Raw genomic sequence first — 18,944 nt, forward strand, 5'->3', positions numbered from 1 at the left:
TATTCATTCCTTGTTTCAGGCTCAGAGCTAGCTACCTGTACTCCCACAGAAACACCAGTATCTAAAGAATAGTAACGCAGACACAATCACGTATCTCACTTATTTGTAGTAATAATAACAAAGCAATCATTTTTCACAACTGTCATGAACACTAAATACATATCCCGTCACCAAGTATTTCTACACTTCCAGAAATTTACCCTAAGCAAGCAATCCCATATGCAGAAAAATATCTGTGCACATTCAATACAGCGTTCTTTATGATAAATTGACAGAAAATTAAAAACCTAATGGAAAACTGTGATTTTCAAAGATTACATGGTAACAGAGGAAATGTTTACCATAACGGTAAGTAAAAGAAACAGGATACAGAGCAGCCCCGGTGACCCAGCGGTTTGGCACCACCTTTGGCCTGGGATATGATCCTGGAGTCCCACATCAGGACCCCTGCATGGAGCCTGCTTCTCCCTCTGCCTGTGTCTCTGTCTCTCTTTTTCTCTCTGTCATATCAAAGCAGATCATATGGTTTAAAATTCAAGGGGAAAATAATTTTTTAGTCCAGGAAAAAACATAACATCTCATGCCTGAAATTAATGGAATGAAAACTAATGAAATAAATTTTAAAACTTGAATGCTCCCAAATTTGTGGAGGCCAGAAAACTTGATGAGATGGATTCTGTCTTTACCATTAACCTTTGATGCTGGATGGAGATCAATAATTTTATTTCCCTCGAAGACAGCCAAGCTATCAATACTGCTTTTCCGTTACTCCTCTTGAGACTAATTTTCACAGCCTCGGTGTCAATCATAACATTAAATCTTGGGCCAAGGAGAATTTCTTTCTTTCCCTTTTGAATGAGCTTGAATCAAAGATCCTGAGGTTTTTGGTTTTCAGCTTCTTTTCAGCCAAGTTCTAATACTACCTCTCTCTTTTTTTTTTTAAGATTTTATTTGAGAGAGAGAAAGCATGCACAAGCAAGGGCAGGGAGTGGCAGAGGGAAAGGAAGCAGACTCTCCACTGAGCAGGGAGCCTGACATGGGGTTTGATCCCAGGGACTCTGATCATGACCTGAGCCAAGGCAGACACTTAACCCACTGAGAGCCACCTAGGCACCCCTACTACCTCCTCTCATAATCCACACTATGCCTTGCCTGGCTCACTGGCTTCAAACCATGGGGGCTGGCCGGCCCACAGCTATATGATGATCCTAAGTCAAAGCCTCCAGGACAACCTCTGGAGGTTGAAGCAGTTCGTCTTCCCCAGCAGCACCACTACCTCCACTCTCCATGCTCCCCATTGAGAAAAAGATGAGGCAGTCATCCCTGTGATGTCCCCTGGCTCACTCTTACTCTGTCCAGGTGACTCTTTCAATTCATGAGTATTTCTAAATTTGCAGAGTTTATCCTCCCAGCACCACAGAACCTCCTCCCTAGGTATTAGATCCCACAACCTCTTGTATAATCAATTCTTCTTATCTTTTCCTAAACCATCAGTTTCACCCAACTACACAATTTCAGACTATTTCCTGTTACCATATTTTATGATTTGTGTGGAAAACACATTTTCCAGAGGCTCTCTTAGAAAAGGTACATGAGAGGTAATTTTTTGAGAACTTTCATGTCTGAAAAGGTCTTTATTCCATCCTATAGGATATATAATTCTAGATTGGATATCATTTTTTTTTTCACAGAATGCATGATTTTATTGGCTACAAGCTTTCAGTGTTATTATTAAGTCCAATACCATTCTGATGACTTATTTTTTGACATGTGAAATGTATGTTCTTTCTGCAAGTTTTTATAATTTTCAATTTATCCTCAATGTTCCAAAATTTCATTTTAAAAGATTTTATTTATTTATTTAGGGGGGAGGGGCAAAGAGAGGGAGAAAGAGAATCCTTAGCAGGCTCTACTTTGAGCCCAATGTGGGGCTTGATCTCACATGACCTGAGCCATGACCTGAACCAAAATCAAGAGTGAGACACTCTAGGGGTTCCTGGGTGGCTCAGTTGGCTAAGCATCTGGCTTCATCTCAGGTAATGATCCCAGGGTTCTGGGATGGAGCCTCACGTCAGACTCCCTGCTCAGGCTTCTCCCTTTCCCACTGCTGCTCTGTCAAATAAATAGATAAAATCTTAAAAAAAAAAGAAAAATACTGGTCAGACACCCTACCAACTGAGCCACCCAGGCATTCCCACAATGTCTCAGAATTTCATGATATGCCTCAGTATGGGTCTTTTTCTCACTGGGTACTTGATGGAACTGGAGACTGCCTAATAAAGATTTAATAACTTTTTATCTGAGGGCAAAAGCCATGATTTACAGCACTTGCCACTTTCTGTGCTGTAAATCCTACTGCTGTGGTCAATTTCAGGGTACCAATGTGACATCACTGAATGTGGAGCTGTCTGAAGATGAGCAGTAGCACACAACTATACTGTATTTTCACCATATAGATAAAATATGCATATAAACTCAAGAGAATAATAGTAAAATAACTAGGAAATAATTAATTTTTAATAATGACCACTTTTGGCAACAGCTTGCAAAAATTCCTGATAGCTTAACTGGCTCTTCATGAGCCATTATGAGCCAGCCCCAACACACTAATGAAAGGTCCTGCCAATCTAGAAATTATGTTCTTCAGGACCAGAAAACTATTTACATTATTTCCTCCCTGTCATTTTCTCTACTGCACCTTCTGGAAACAACCAGATATTGGATTTCCTGGGCAAATTCTCTGATTTTTTTTTTTAATCATTTCTCTCCCATTTTCCTACTTTCATCTATTTATTCTACTTTCTTGGAGAATTCCTCAACTATGTCTAACAAAGTTTAAATTTCTGTTCTAGGAATTTTTTTTTTTTTTTTTTTTTTTTTTACAGCTTCAATTATTTCAGCAATTGCAATGTTCCTCCTTTATTTTTTCTACTGTTTGTTTTATTTTGGTCTCTTTCAAAATATTTTTCTTAAGTTACTCATGATCCTTCGTATCCTTCTTTTTTTCTTGGACATTTAACCTATAATGGATCCACCTTCACTTATTTTTACTAAAAGATTACTAGGGACTATAAAATTGAGCATATAGAGTCATATGTTCACAAGAAATAAAAAATAATTCCAATTTACATACATATTATATTTTCAATGCAGCAAAGCATGACAAGACGGTTAATGGAATATGTTGCACTAGGATACAATTCTGTGGAGGAGATAAAATAGATATATGAATTTGAACATAAGAAGAAACAATGTAAAATTTCAAAAGTATGGGCATAATTGGCTCTCTCCTTTTTATAATCAAATACTGAACACCAACTACTATGGCATCTAGATTCCCTGGGTTATGTTTAAAGGTGTTGAGTTATACACCATAAACTTATACAATGTTATATGCCAATTGTATTTCAATAAAGCTGGGGGAAAAAGGCTTATAATAATTTTATTTTTAAAAATCAATATTTAATATACACCGAAAATTGCATCTTCTGCAGTTATTTAAATATAACAGCAAGAACATTTTAAGATCAACTTAAAAATTCATGTGTGAGGGGATCTCTGGGTGGCGCAGCGGTTTGACGCCTGCCTTTGGCCCAGGGCGTGATCCTGGAGACCCGGGATCAAATCCCACGTCGGGCTCCCGGTGCATGGAGCCTGCTTCTCCCTCTGCCTGTGTCTCTGCCTCTCTCTCTCTCTGTGTGACTATCATAAACAAATAAAAATTAAAAAAAAAATTCATGTGTGAGGCTATCTACAGTTGTTAAAATATTTTGGTGGTATGATGCAAAATTCTGAGGATCACAGGGCTGGAACTCTGCCTTTCTTTTAAACCTTTATTTTCTCCTCCTGAGACTTCTTACAATTTCACTTAATTCCAGATGTATTCTGAAATAATTCTCAAAAAACACAGCTTCCTCTAATTACTGGGTGACTTCATTCATTCGACAAATACCTAATAAGCTTCTCCCACATGAAAGATACTGGCCTAGGTGCTATGGATACAGCAGTGAATATAAGATAAAAATCCCTGTCCTCGTTTAAGTATACCTCCTAGTGACTTCCTTGATGGTTTCATTCAGCCAGCTGTACTGAGCTTTGTAATTATTGATAATGATCTGCCTGATTTTAAAGTTAATTTAAAAGAAGAAAATTCAGGGGCGCCTGGGTGGCACTGCTGGTGAAGTGTCTGGACTCTTGGTTTCAGCTCAGGTCCTGATCTCAGGGTCATCTCATCCTGATCCAGCCCCTCACTGGGCTCTGAGTATGGAGTCTGCTTGAGATTTGCTCTCTCCCTCTCTCTTTACCCCTCACCTTGCTCTCAAAATAAATAAATAAATCTTTTTAAAAATAATAAAAGCAGAAACATTCATTCCAAAATGAAAAAAGCAAAATCTGATCCATGTTCTGCCTCCAAAAATCCTTCTATGCTGAACAGAAATGCTTATAGGGCAGAAAATTTATGTGAACCAGAAAAAAAGGAAAAGGCAAGTAACCTGTCTGAAAACCAGCATCCATCTATTTCTAATTGAGTACTACCCTTTCACATAAAGATGATGCCACTACATTAATGTACCTGCTTTGTTCATTTTTTCCAGTGGCAGTGATGCTTATTCTGAGTCATTTGTTCACTCTGGTCTGACCTATCTTGAAACCTGAAAGCAGATATTTTCCCTAACTGGCTAGAGTTGGAGGAGCAATTTAGTATGTGGCGTCGAATGAGGCATTACAGACTAGAGTGGATTCAGCTTGGGCGAATGACCCAAAGTAACCGTTCATGTCATAATCATGTGCTCAGATAATTCTATCAGGAACTCTAGTTCATAGGAAGACCTGGCTGATGTGGGGTATTAAGTGAGGGTCACCCAGGTGTTTGAAGAGGGACTCCAAGTATGAATATCTGAGGGTCTCTTCTCTGGGTTGGTCATTTTTTTCCCCTAGGGAAAAATCTCTAACCTCCTGCCTGAGAAGTATACACTTGGCTGCCATATCTGATAAAGGGGACAGGAATCTTACCTTCAGTTTGTCGGCTTTCACCTAATTCTTGTTTTTAGCATGACAAATCCCATCCTTGCCTCAGCTGTGCCTCATGAATGTGAAACCAGTGCCTATATGGCTCAGTTTCTCCAGAGACTAAACCTCCAGCCTCCTGAGAAGGTGGGGAAGACAGTTATCTGGCAGAGCAGGCTTAGAGAAGGGGGCAATGGGGCCTTTCCAGACCTTTACCCAATCCTCCTGCTTTAAGCTTACGTCACAGGTATTGTCAGAGTGACTAGGGGCATCCGATTCCCCAACCCTTTCCAGAGTTCTCTGGAGCAAGGCAACCTGTTTCTTGATGGCTAAATTCTGCAGTCTTAAGTTTTTGTTCTCTGAAGTGTGCCAAGTCATAGGTTACCGCTGATCAATTAGCTTATCAGCTCCCGACACTGATTCAGATCCCTCTCCTGTTGCCAATCATCTCCCGTCTTCAATGTCTCTCCTCTCCCATTCTCTTTGCTCTTGTTAAATTTATACCTCTTACTGCTTTATTGTCATTTTAGTGGGGCTTGGGGATGGAGCAGAGATAAACACATGTGCTCAACACATCATGTTTAACCAAAAGTTCTAAAATTATTTCCTTAGTCATTCACTCAAAAAATACTTAAATGCTTGACAGTGCATCATGAAACTACAAGAATAAATAATAAAGATATAGTCTCTACCTTTCTGCATCTCTTAGGCAGCTCTCACACTGCTCTCCTTCCTCTAGGAGGAATCACAGATAACGCACAACTAATTCCATAGGTGCTGAGAGACAGAAGTTCAGGATGACCCAAGGGATTACAACAGGCAGACCTAACCAAAGCAAGGTAGCAGAGAGAATATCGGAAGGGTTTTTTGGAGGACATGACTACTGGCCTAACACCAGTGAATTGTCTAAAGAAAAATTAAGCCTGTTAAGCCTGGTGGAAGAGCTTACCGGCGCTGGATCTGCCTTGCAAAATTGTTGCTGGAAGCTGAGCAGGGAAACTGGACTTCACTGTGTAGGGTTGCATTACGGAAGAGGTCACAGAAGTTCTCAAAGAGCTCTAGAAGCTCATCTGATGTATTCTCAAACACGGCAATCACCTCTGTTGTCACCATATTGTACACCACAAAGAACGATGCCTGCAGAAGAACAGAGACAGCTATGAGACAGCTGGGTATACAGCCGTGGAAACCTACCACTTGGTTGAAAATTCAAAGTACTCAAGTAAAACAAGCAAACACTTCTCCTGCACTAGCATAAAAATGTGGCTCCAGGTGGTTCTGGGAGAGGAGGAAGCCTCAGTAAACTTTATCAGCCAAGGGCCATCAGTCATGGTCAGAACTGCCGGATTTACCACCGTATCTGTGCTGCTAGAATTAGTGAACTGGCCCACATACATGTGTAGAAAGGTTTCCAATCTTGCATTTCTGACTCTGCAAATTCAATATTTTTCCTTCCTACTCTTTATTCCCTCCTTGCTCCCCAACCCAGCCTGAAATAAAAAGCACTTTTTTAAAATGCCAGATTTATTTTTCCTCCCTGCTGAGAAAGTGATTGGTAGCCTGTAGCTGCCTGTTGGCAAATTATTTTCTCTTGTATATGTACAGTTGAAAGTTCAATTTAGGGACATTTATTTTCCTTCTTAAGATTTCTAACATGCAGAGAGAAACCTGAAGTACACTGTGTCCTAAAACTGCCCAGGCAAGTTGTAACCAAGCAGGGAACTGCTGCTGAACAAATGAAAAATCAGGGAGGCATTTTCCATTTCTTTCTTCATAAATGTTCTTTCAGCCAAGAGCATTTGGACGATACATTTGAGATTTGTAGCAATTAAGATCAGAGGGGGAACCTGAAAAGCATTCAAATGCCATAGGTGGCAGAGTTTTCTACTTTCTCTGAATGGGCCCTGGGTGACTAGCCCTCTAAACAACCAGTGCTCTGCTCTATCTAACAAGGAAGCCCCAGGAACCCCTGGTTTTTGTCACAATGAATGTGGTAGTGTGAATCAATCTGCAAGCGTGATCTAGAAGTTTCCAGAAAATTAAGGTTAGTACTCCCCCTCCTATGACTGAGTTTAAGTCTCTGTCATCAATTCCTAGAGCCACAGTGCCCACCTGTTTTATTAGTCATTAGTCCTTCCCAGAGCTTTCATTACATGACTTTTACAGTCACCTGGAAATTAAATATGGCTGTAAATTAAGGAGGCTGGAGAGTAACCTGAGAATAATACCCATAATATTAGCAAGGCTTTGTATGTGGGTGCACTTTTTACTCATTAACCTTATTGGAACCTCTCAAATTAAAACGGGGAAAGGGGTGGGAGGACAACTAGGGCAAATTGGGTTTAAGGTTACAAACTCTGTAAGCAAAACACTGAGCTCTAGTACTGATTCCAGCCACAATTCATTATAACTACCAGAAATAAGTAGGTCATGTTTTAGCAAAGGGAAGGAGGATAATCTCAAATGCAGCTATCACAGATAACTTATGCCCTCCAAAAGAAAAAGGTAATTATAGCTCAAACCTAAATAAAAGATTGACTCATGTCCTTTCTATAGACCTGGACAACACTTTGATCATTATCAGGGCTCCACCAGGATCCATCACAATTATGTGAATATAAAATTACACAAACTTTACTAGCCTTCCCTCCAGGACAGACTGGGAAATACAGGACAGAAGGTGAAAGGAGCCAAGAGTGTCACTGACAATCTCCTATGAAACATAACGTGAACTAGATGCTCATCTGTGATGGCTCAATGGGTGACTTCATCATTAACAGGGAAGAAAAGAATCCAGAAAAACTATCTCCAACCATACTACTCCCTGCCACCCACCTTTTTTTTTTAGAATATACAAGCTATGATTCCAAAGAAAGTACTAGAAAACATTTTACCATGGATGACTGGTAAGGTCTTAGGAAACAATGGCCTGTAGTCTCTTACAATAGAACCAACTGCAAGTCAGTGGGAGATACAAGACTCAGCCCTCTTTGTAGCTGACTGGTTTGCTCTCTATTGTGATTTCCCAAATTCACACCTAAGGAGACATTCTGCAAACGGGAGAATAGGTGGCAAAGGTACAGAAAGGTAGGTCTCTTACTCCATCAACACTAAAGTAGAGAGCTTCTCAAAGAAAAATGCCCAAAAGTAGCCTGAATTTCAACATGGTATTTCAACCCAAGAGTCCTGGGAGGTTTCTGTGCCCTTAACACCCCTAGGTTCCCATTTAAGAAATAGCTCTCTCCCCTCCAAGATCTTTCATCCACACTGAAAAACCCTAGGACCTATGGTCGTGATGATTCACTTGGGAGATCATAAGTCTTGGCTTCCTTTTAATTTTGTAGGTTGCTCTCCAACCTATGGTCCAGCACATGGGTATGGTCAGGATAAAGTCATAACACTCAACTGTTAGATGAACTTACCTATTAGTTACCTCCCAAAGGTTTTATGAAGACATGCACTGACATTATCCATTTAAGCAGGAAAGAGAGACCAAATTTTTAGAAAATTTTTGTGGCATGGTGGGCTCATTCTCATTCCTAGAACTAAAGAGGTCAGACCAAAAAGCCAGTCTCACAAAATCAGGGCAGGATTATCCACAGGTAGTCCAAATTTTGACCTTGTAGCACTTGGGCGTCTATCTCAAGGATACTGAAAATGCTCTGGTCAAGTATTAGGGTAATGATCACAGAGTTGACTACCCACATATCAATGGCTTGAGACTGAGCTTCCATTCGTCCAAATAAATACATGTGGCCAGAGAAAAATGGAACTGTTTTAAGTCTGAGGCCAAGGATAACAAAAACTCAAGAATACATAAAATGCACATTTCTAAGAAGCTGGCTATAGGCCAAGAGAGAAACTCTCCCATTTTACCAAACAGATGGGAGTAGTAAAGAGCAGGAGAGCACAGCATACCTGTGACGGATCTGTGACTCGAAGGGTTACCACGTCTTCACTAGTGTATTTGATGAACAGATGGTTTTCATCCAGAAGCTGCATCTTCCACATGCGCAGCTGCCGCAGCTGGTCAAAATACTGGAAGAAGCGTCTCTTGGCCATCGCACTACCATCCTGCTCTGCCCGGCGCCACAAGTACACGAGCAGCCGGTGTTTGAGGGAATTGATGAAGGGGTCTCTGAAGGGATTGGCCATGCCTGTCTGACTGTCCCGCTGCACCTCGGGGAACACAGCTGACACAGTGAGGAGGTCGTCCTCATAGCAGAAACGGCCAATGGTCCTCACATCAATGAAAGTGCCTTCCGGAGTCACCTGGAAGACATGGATGGTCTGCTGCTGCACTGACAAGATGGCCAGGATGTTTTTGTACAGGTATAGCCCCTGGTTGTGTGACAGGACCACCTTGTCACACTTGAAGGTACGGGTGTCACATAAGCGGCCAGTGTGAAGGTCAATGATGTGAAGGGAATAGTCCTCCAGAGGAGACCGCGGGTTAGGGGTCACAGATTCGCTGTTCCGATATACCTCGTAAAACGGAGGGTGCGGCTCATCCGGGAGGTAGGCAGCAGAGCCCACAATGACACACCGGCAGTCGTCAGTGAAGAGGCTGCACTCCCGGTTCAGGTGCTCCCCGTTGGCAGCCACGTTGGTAATGTGCAGCAGGACAAAGAAGCGTTCGAAGAGCCGACCGCGGATGCTGACTGACCGCTGGTCATTGCCATTGGACAGGGTTTCCCCCTCATAGCCCTGCAGTAAGTCCTCAGCTGCCTGGCAGCCCTGGTACTCATAGATTTCAAGAGACGTCTGGTCTGAAGAGAAAGCAATAAAGTAGCGTCCATCAGGTGAGAATTTACGCAAGAAACAGGGCGGCTTTTCGACATTGACAACTGTGAAGTTGGGGAAGACATTCTGGTGGAATACTCGGACCTGATGCCAGTGGGTGCCTGCCTTGCCTGAGCTGATCCGCCGCCTCTCCAAGCGGTGAATGACATTTTGGTTCTGGATTCTTCGAGGTTTGATGGTGGAAACATGATGATCCATTATCACATCTCTGTGTAGAAAAGTAAAGAAGAAGAAAAAACAAACAAACAAACAAACAGAATTGACCAAAACATAAATATACGCAAGTGAAAGAGATTTTCCTCCTTATGCCCTGGACCCAGGAACTCGCAGGATGAGAGTGATCAGCATTTCTCCCTTCTCTGATTATAGTCAGCAAGCAGTCCTGACATTTCTGACTTTAAAAACAGGTCTGAGGGAAGGACCTAATTCACCAGAACACCTTCAAAGCACACTTTGCTATTGGGAATACTCAGAAAAATAAACATAGAATTACACCAAATTTGTTCAGTGTTAAGAGTGACATTCAGTGCACATTCATTAAAGAAATGTATTTCTTTACTGGCTGTTAAGATATCCATACTACCTAAAACAATCTATAAATTCAATGCAATCCCTAACAAAATCCCAAAGGTCTTTTTTGAAAAGAAAGAAAAAGTCATCCTAAAGCGCACATGTAACGTCAAGGAACCCCAAACAGCCAAAACAATTGTGTGAAAGAACGGTTGGAAGACTCAGACTTCTTGATTTCAAAACATATTACAAAGCCAAATTAAAAAAAAAAAAAAAGTGTGGTACTGGCATAAAAACAAATATACCAATGGAAGAGAACAGAGAATCCAGAAACAAACCCTCACAGATATAAACTCAAGGTTTAAGAAGTTCAGAAAACCCCAAATGTGATAAACCCAAAGAAATCATGCCCAGACACATTACGGTCAAACTTAACTGAAACACAAAGTAGAAATCTTAGAAGTAACCAGGTAGATGATCTATTACCTGGTGGGGAATGATTCAAATGTCTATGGATTTCCTGAGAAACCATGGAGACCAGAAGGAAGCTGGTCAACTTCTTTGCTTCCTTTTGCTGATTCTGTGTCAACATTCAAGTGTCAGCTAAAAAAGCAACTCTTCAGCTTTTCCCCTACCTTCCCATTCACGTCAACTATCATCCTACCTTGTTTCATTTTCTTCAGTCCTCGTCATGTTTTGAAATTATCTTGTTTACCTTTTTAGTATCTGTCATCACACACCAGACCCCACGCACCCAGCCCAATTCCTTGCTGAATACTCAACACCTTGAGTAGTACCTGAGACACTAAGTGCTCAGAAATATGTCAAGTGAATGAATGGAGCAACTTTCCAACATGGGCCTTGCAGGATCAAGAATTCACTAGACAGGGCAGCCAGGTAGCTCAGCGGTTTAGCGCAGCCTTCAGCCCAGCCTGGGGACCTGGGATTGAGTCCCATGTAGGGTTCCCAGCATGGAGCCTGCTTCTCCCTCTGCCTGTGTCTCTGCCTCCCTCTCTGAGCCTCTCATGAATAAATAAATAAAATCTTAAAAAAAAAAAAAAAAAAAGAAAAGAATTCATTAGGCAAAGTAAAAGAGGAGCAAGTCAGAAAGAAGGGAGCCTTAAAAATACACTTGGAAGGTGTGGCATGATATATTTGGGAAACAGGGTAACTCCAAGTGGTGAGAGCCCAGGAGGCACAGTGTGTGTGATAAAAGAGAAGCCCAGGAAGGTAGACTGGAGCCAGACTGGAAAACATTTTCATGCCCCACCATGCCACAGCAGCTATTGCAGGTTTTCAGCAGGGGAGTCACTGATCCAGTCTATATTTGAGAAATAAAAATATACACACAATGTGGTATTTATTTATATTGTCCCCTTCTAAAAATTTGAAATGCTGTAAGTATAGATACTATCTAGTCAACTTAAAGATGTGCATACCTCTATGAGCAAACTAAATTTCTCAAACTGCTAGTCATAATTCATTAGTGAGGCCTTGAAATCAATTTAGTGGATATAGCCGACATTATAAAAAGTGGAATAAAATAGAAAACACCAAATTGTATCATACATAGTAAGGGTAAATACTATTTTATAAAATGTTTCCATTATATATATGAATTATATGTACTTGGTGAGAATACAAATATATTTCCTACTGATCTAGACTACAGCAAGAGTGCTTACTGCCCTCAGGCCAAATCTGCCTGCTTGTTTTTGTAAATAAAGTTTTATTGGAACACAGCCATTCCCATTCATGTACACGTTATCTATAGCTGCTTTTGCCTTACAAAGGCATAGATGATTAGTTGAGACCAAAGATCACATGGCCCACAAGCCTGATACTTATTGTCTGGCCCTTTACATAAAAAGTTTGCCAACAACTGATCTTGAGCACTGGTTCCTAACTGGGGCAGTTCTGGAACATCTGTAGACAATGTTTAGTTGTCATAATTTGGGAAGGAGGGGTGATATGTGTCCAGCAAATAGAAGCCAAGGATGTTGGCAAACATCCAATAGTAAACAGGACAGCCCTCCACATTTAGACCAAGATGTCAACAGTGCTAAGGATGAGAAACCTTGATCTAGAGAAATGTCTGCACATAAATAACATGAATGTCCGCAGCAGGACTGTCAGCCAAAGTAAAAACTGATGACGCTTCAAGTGCCCATCAACAGAAGACCAGAACAAGTCCTTCAGGCATATTCATACAGTGGAATCTTTGAAGCAATTAATGCACTACAATTAATACATATCAACCTACATGGATCTCAGAATACAAGGGTGATTGAAGAAAGCAAGGAGCAGAATATTTTTGTGATTCTCTTTATATAAGCTTCAAACAATTTCTAGTTTAAGGCTATCAACATATGTGATATACAATTACAAAAACTAAAGGAATTATAAACATAAAATTCAGAACAGTGGTTACCTGTGAGAAGTAAGAAATGGGATGAGGGTAAACGCGAAGGCTGTATTTTTTCTTAAATCAGCATTCACTATACTGTTGTTCTTTAAAGATTACATATACTTTTGGGGTGCCTGGGTGGCTCAGTCAGTAAGGCGTCTGCCTTCGGCTCAGGTCATGATCAAGCCCCTGCTCAGTAGGGAGTCTGCTTCTCCCTCTCCCTCTGTGTACAGGCTCTGTCTTCTCAAATAAGTAAAAAAAAATTTAAGAAAGATTACATATGCTTTTAAAGTAGTATTTGTACTTATACAAAATTTTTATTTAAAAAACAATCACCATGAAGAGAAAACTAAGGTAGGACAGGATGATGAAGCCAGATGTACACATACCATACGGACCTGCAGGACTCCCAACCTTCTAATTTGGCCCTGATTTTCTCAGCATACAAAGTAAAAAGGAAAACACAATCAGTTACAGAATCTGCACAGCCAATAAGATAAAAACTTAACAGATGCTTGCAAGAAGCATCTTCCCAATACTAGAGCTTAAAAGCAATCTCTCTCATAAGTTTTCTCAAAGGACCTTGGCATGATAAAGTGAGCAATATCCTCCATATCTGAACAACTCAGTAAGATACTAAGTTTCACACAGTTACACCTTGTAACACTGACATTGTTGATGTAGCTATTCTGATACAGCCTAAAAAACACACAATTAAAGTTTAAGCATTTCAAAATACCAAATAATACACAAAACTGCGTCATTCAATCCCTGCCCAGGACAAGCCTGCTAACTAGCACCCTGCCAACCTAAGATGGGGGCTGGAGTCAGAGAGGATGACCAGAATGGGAAGGCAAAGGCAGATAAGGCCAGGGATGGCAGGACATCTAGCAGACTGACTGATGAGCCGAACCAAGTATATCACAGGTACTCAACTTAGAAAGAGCCACTAAACCTATTAAACAAAATCAATGCTTAACTGTAAGAAAACTGACATATACTTTGCATAGCCCCATCTTAAACTCTCTCATTTGTCTTCTTAAGGCAAAGACACCAGTAACTGGGGTGAGAGGTGTGAAGGGGTAGGGTAAGCAGAGGACCTGTTAGTTCCAGCTCCAAATTCTACAGGAAATCCTCACTGACTTTCCTAACACTTATCTCAGCATATGCACTCTCTCCCCTTCCCTACACCCCACCCCCCAACACACACACAATTTTATAACACACAATTATGATTTTTAGAGACATGGTGGAGCTATTTACGGCTTTTAAAATTTGTTCTCTTATTGTTCTCATCATAAAAATAAAACACACTCATAAAAATTAAAATACTACAGAAAAAAGTATTATATACTCTCTTCTAGTCAGACTTATGAAAAAAAGAGTAACTTACGATATTTTCCCAAAAGCCTTCCCTGTCCAAGCTCCCCTAGTCCAGTGAATGGCCCAGCAACCCTCCCACCACCAAGAACCAGAACCCTGACCGTCCTCCTTGACACCCCTTTCCCTCAGCCCTCTGATCAGTCACCAAACTCTGGAGGTTTTATCTCCTAAAGAGTCCTCTCATCTTCCACTTATTTCTATCACAACCTGCCAGCACCTTCATCCAAACTTTTATCGTTTCACATCTGCAATAACTGCACCAGCTTCCTACCTAAATCCATTTCTTTCAACAGCCAGTAATCTTTTCAAAAATGCTATTGTGACCACGTCCTTGCCCCTGTGGATTAGAACAGGCCAGTTATCTTCCCGTTGCTCTTTATGATCAGAATCAAAATCCTTAACATCCCAGCCAGGTGCTCAAAGGTCCCAGCTCTGTCTCTCCAACCCCATCTTCTCCCTTTTTTTTTTAAATAAAGATTTTATTTATTTATTCATGAGAGACAGAGAGAGGCAGAGACACAGGCAGAGGGAGAAGCAGGCTCCCTGTGGGGAGGCCGACTGGGGGCTCCATCCCAGGACCCTGGGATCACCGCCTGAGCCAAAGGAAGATGCTCAACCACTGAGCCACCAGGTGCCCCCATCTTCTCCCGTTAACTCCAACCCTTGCTTCAATAGGGATTCTATCTCCTGCCTCAGAAACCCGACACTTATTAACCAAAACCTAAAAAAGCTCTTCTCTGCCCCTTGCTACCTCCCATTTCAGACATCAGCCTAACCATCCCTTCCTCAGGGGAATCTGCCTCCACCTGCCCATTAGCTAAAAGAGCGGCTTGCTAGCCACACCTCGCCTTCAGGGCACTTGCCACGCTTGCAGCTTTGTCTCTGCATTTTATTCCTACCTGTGGCACCAGAAGGTGAGCTCCTGACCAGCACACACACGGTCTGCCCGGCACCACGGTGGACACATCTTAAGCCTCATTTCCTGAAGGTTGAACCTGCCTCACCCTGGGGTTTTTTGCTAACTCGGGTACCCACAGGGGCTCTTCCCTCTGCCTAGGGGTAGGACGCCTTTCCCCAAGCCCTCGCCGTAACTTCTCCAGTGGCGGCGCCAGGGTCACCTCCTCCAGGAAGTCTTCCTTGGTCATCCTTATCGAAGCAGGCCTCCCCCATCGCTTTTTCTGTTTTGCCCTCTCCATCGTGACTGCCACGACGTGAACACGTACTGCTACTTGCAAGGTTGTGTGCTTTAATGATCGACTCTCCCACTAAGCCGTACTCCCCAGGCAGGAAGCAACCACGTCCGCTTGGGTCACCTCGGTTTTCTGAGCCTGGCTGGTCCCTGCGTACGCGTTCGGCACGTTATTTGTGAGTGAAAGCAGAAAGCCTAGCTGTGCCGGGACGCGAGCAAGTGCTTTCCCCGAGGCGGCGTCCCAGCCTCCCCAGGGGCGCCGGCGCACGCCCCCTCCCTCGGCCGCGCCGGCTTCCAGAACCGTAAGGGGATACCGAGGGGCGGGCACACGCACCCAAGGGGGCGCCCCCGGAAAGAGAAGCCCGGGGCGGGGCCTCAATGGGAAGGGACCGCTCAGGGAGGGCGGGGGCCGCGGGGCCTCGGCGGCCTGCCGGGAGGGAGCCGCCCCTCGCCGGGAACCCGGGAAGGCCCCCGGGACGGCCGGACGGGCTTGGAGGCTGGGCCAAGAAAGGAGAAGTCCTCACCTGTACGGTCCGAATTCAAAGGGCCGGGGCGAGGGACCCCCCGGCCAGCTCGGCGCGCGCCTCCCCCGGCCCCGCCCCCGCCATGCCTCCGGCCCCCGCGCCCGCCGGCTTCCGCCGCCCCCGGAAGTGCGGTGCAGCGAGACGAGAAGGGGGGAGAGCGCGGCGCCGTCAGCGGGCGCTGAGACAGCTACAGCGCACCCTGGTGGCCGGAGGGGGATCGCCGCCAAAGGGGCCCATGGCTGCAAAGGAAAGAAAGGAACCGGGAGCCCTAACCTGGACGGGTCAGAGATCTCTTAGGGTGATGTCTCTGCACCTGCTGGAGACCTTTGCAAGCACGTGGATAAAGAATGTTTCATCTTTTGGTTAGATGCGGCCTTTTCATGGGCGGAGAAACGATCAGCTTTGTGTGGTCCGCTCCTGTGCAGCGCGCCCTTGAACCCCTAGGACTGTGCTGCTCTCTGAACACCCTGCTCCAATACAGTGGCTGGCATATAGTGCAAGTACAGAAAAGCTTCTTGCTCCAACCTAGTCCCATGATCTTTACTTGGACAGGCTGCCCCCACATGTCCCAGCGTCAATCATGCAGTTCTCGGCGCACGAGTCACCTGCTTTCCTGGTTGCTCTCATTAGCACCCATCACTATCTGATAGTGATAGCACCCATCACTATCTGGTGTGTGTGTGTGTGTGTGTGTGTGTGTGTGTGTGTACGCACAAATTTCCTTCTTTGTTGTGCTTCCCTTCCCCCTGCTAGAATGTCAACTCCATGAGGGCAGGGATTTTGTCTTGTTTTCTGTTCTGTCCTCGCCTGCAATAGGGTTTGGGATCTTGGAGGTGCCCATGAATGAGTGGCTCTACCCACACTGTTCACAGGAACTCTGGAGGGAAGGAATGTTGGTTAGCCTTTACAGATGAGCACACAGACTCAGGAAGGGTGAGTGGGTAAGAGGGGACAGGGTGGGTACTTGGCCCAGTCTTGATATTTCTAGGCTGAGTGTTCTCAGGTACTGACTGCAGAGTCTTCATTTTCTCTTCTGGGAAATGAAAATTTACCTATCTAGTAAGGTTACTGAAAGAATTAGAGGTGTTAGAGATGCCTGGGTGGCTCAGTGATTGAGCATCTGTCTTCCGCTTAGGGTGTGATCCTGGGGTCCTGGGATCGAGTCCTGCATCAGGCTCTCTGCAGGGAGCTTGCTTCTCCCTCTGCCTGTGTCTCTGCTTCTCTGTGTCTCTCATGAATAAATAGACAAAATCTTTAAAAAAAAAAAAAAAAAAAGAATTAGAGGTGTTATACTTCAAGTGCCTGGCACAAAGCCTGGAATGTGATAGATGCTCAGTAAAATATTATTGCCATTACTCAAGACCAACTCCCTTGCCCATGCATGAGTAAATTGAGACCCAAAGAGGGACATGACTTGTACAAGTTCATACAGACCCAAGCGGCAGAATGGAGACTGTGACCAGAACTCCTATCTCCCTTTTTCCAGGGTTCTCTCCCACACTACCAAGTTCGGACTCTGTCGTGATTTTAGGCATCACCATCTCCAAGTCTGTGTTCTTATATCTAATATTTGGTAATTATCTGATTTGATTATTAGATAACATAAGAGAATGTCATTGAAACTATCAAATGCAGAGCAACCTATGAAAGTCTTAGAAAGAAACATAAGCATAATTCTTTATGACCTTGGATTAGGCAATAGTTTGTTAGATATGGCATCAGAAGCACAAGCAATCAAAGGAAAAAATAGATTAAATTGAACTTCATTAAAATTTAAAAATGTGCTTCAAAACACACAAGAAAGTGAAAAGACAACCCACAGGATGGGAGAAAATATTGGCAAATCATATATTTGATAAAGGTCTAGTATCAAGAATGTTTATTTTATTATTTATTTTTTTTTAAGATTTTATTTATTTGTCCATGAGATACAGAGAGAGAGAGAGGCAGAGACACAGGCGGAGGGAGAAGCAGGCTCTATGCAGGGAGCCCAACATGGGACTCGATCCTAGGACTCCAGGATCACGCCCTGGGCCAAAGGCAGGGGCTAAACCGCTGACCCACCCAGGGATCCCCAAGAATATTAAAAAAAAAAAAAAAAAACTCTTGCAACTCAGGGTATCTGAGTGGCTCAAATGGTTGACTGTTTGCCTTCGGCTCACATCATGATCTCCAGGTCCTGGGATCAAGTCTCCGTGGGGCTCCCTGCTCAGTGCTTCTACCTCTCCCTCTGCCCCTCCCACTGCTTGTGCTCCCTCTGTCTCTCTCTCTCAGATGAATAAATTCAAAAATCTTGAAAAGAAAAAAAAAATCTTGAAAAGTGAACTCTTGCAACTCAGCAACAAAAAAGACAAACCAATTGAAAGATAGGCAAAACATGGTATACACAAATGGCCAATAAGCACATAAAAAGGTGCTCAACATCATCAATTATCAGGAAAACACAAATCAAAAGCATAGTGAGGTACCATTTCACAGCCACAAGGACAGCTATGGTTTTCAAAAAGGAAAATAATAAATATTAGTGAAGTTGTAGAACATTGGAATTCTCTTACATTGCTGGTAGGAATGGTGCGGTCATTGTGGAAAATAGTTTAGCAGGTTTTGTTTCTTTTGTTTTTGTTTGTTTGTTTGTTTGTTTGTTTGTTTGTTTGTTTGTTTTTTAGAGGCAGAGGGTCAGAGGGAGAGGGAGAAGGAGTATCATAAGCAGGCTCCATGCCCAGTGCAGAAGCTGAGCAGAGATCAAGAGTTGGAAGCTTAACCAACTGAGCCACTCAGGTGCCCCCTAACGTTTAACTTTCATTTGATTTTCATTTATAAGAGTGTCTTTAAAACCCTCTGACTTCCCACTATTATTCTTGCTATTTGTTGATTTAAGGCAGAGTCTAGCATGGGGAGGCTGTTTCACTGTGCTTCCTGGAAGATCTGCTGGTGGTAGAGGAGGCCTGAGGCTGTCTTTCCTCCTGGACTTTTCCAGGAAGTGGATTTCATTTCATTGCTCTCAGAGTCTGATGTTTAAAAAGGTGACCAAGACTATGACTGCCTGGGAGGTCTTTGGAAGGACTTTGCCTTCAATTCAGAATGAAATAAGGAGCTGCAGGATGGCTCTGAGCAGAGGAAT

At 43.1% G+C, this 18,944-nt stretch overlaps 1 protein-coding gene across 15 annotated transcripts in view; it reads right to left on the bottom strand.

Annotated features, from left to right (window-relative positions):
• DET1 (DET1 partner of COP1 E3 ubiquitin ligase) overlaps positions 1–15,939 on the bottom strand; it is a 48,840-nt gene extending 32,901 nt beyond the window's left edge. For 2 of the 15 annotated variants that reach the window (XM_072737261.1, XM_026001230.2), the window contains exons 1-3: positions 15,010–15,641; positions 8,926–10,018; positions 5,957–6,144 (exon numbers count right to left, since the gene is read on the bottom strand). In XM_072737261.1, the coding sequence (XP_072593362.1) occupies positions 5,957–6,144; positions 8,926–10,018; positions 15,010–15,089 (1,361 nt within the window). In that variant the 5' untranslated portion in view covers positions 15,090–15,641. Of the gene's footprint in view, positions 1–5,671; positions 5,833–5,956; positions 6,145–8,925; positions 10,019–12,751; positions 12,968–13,116; positions 13,156–15,009; positions 15,659–15,823 lie in introns of those variants that run through there. The other 13 variants (XM_072737268.1, XM_072737264.1, XM_072737263.1 and 10 more) reach the window with 13 other exon arrangements.
• Between the last annotated feature and the right edge of the window lie 3,005 nt (positions 15,940–18,944).

Source organism: Vulpes vulpes, chromosome 14 (assembly GCF_048418805.1).
Source record: "Vulpes vulpes isolate BD-2025 chromosome 14, VulVul3, whole genome shotgun sequence".
Classification (NCBI taxonomy): domain Eukaryota; kingdom Metazoa; phylum Chordata; class Mammalia; order Carnivora; family Canidae; genus Vulpes; species Vulpes vulpes.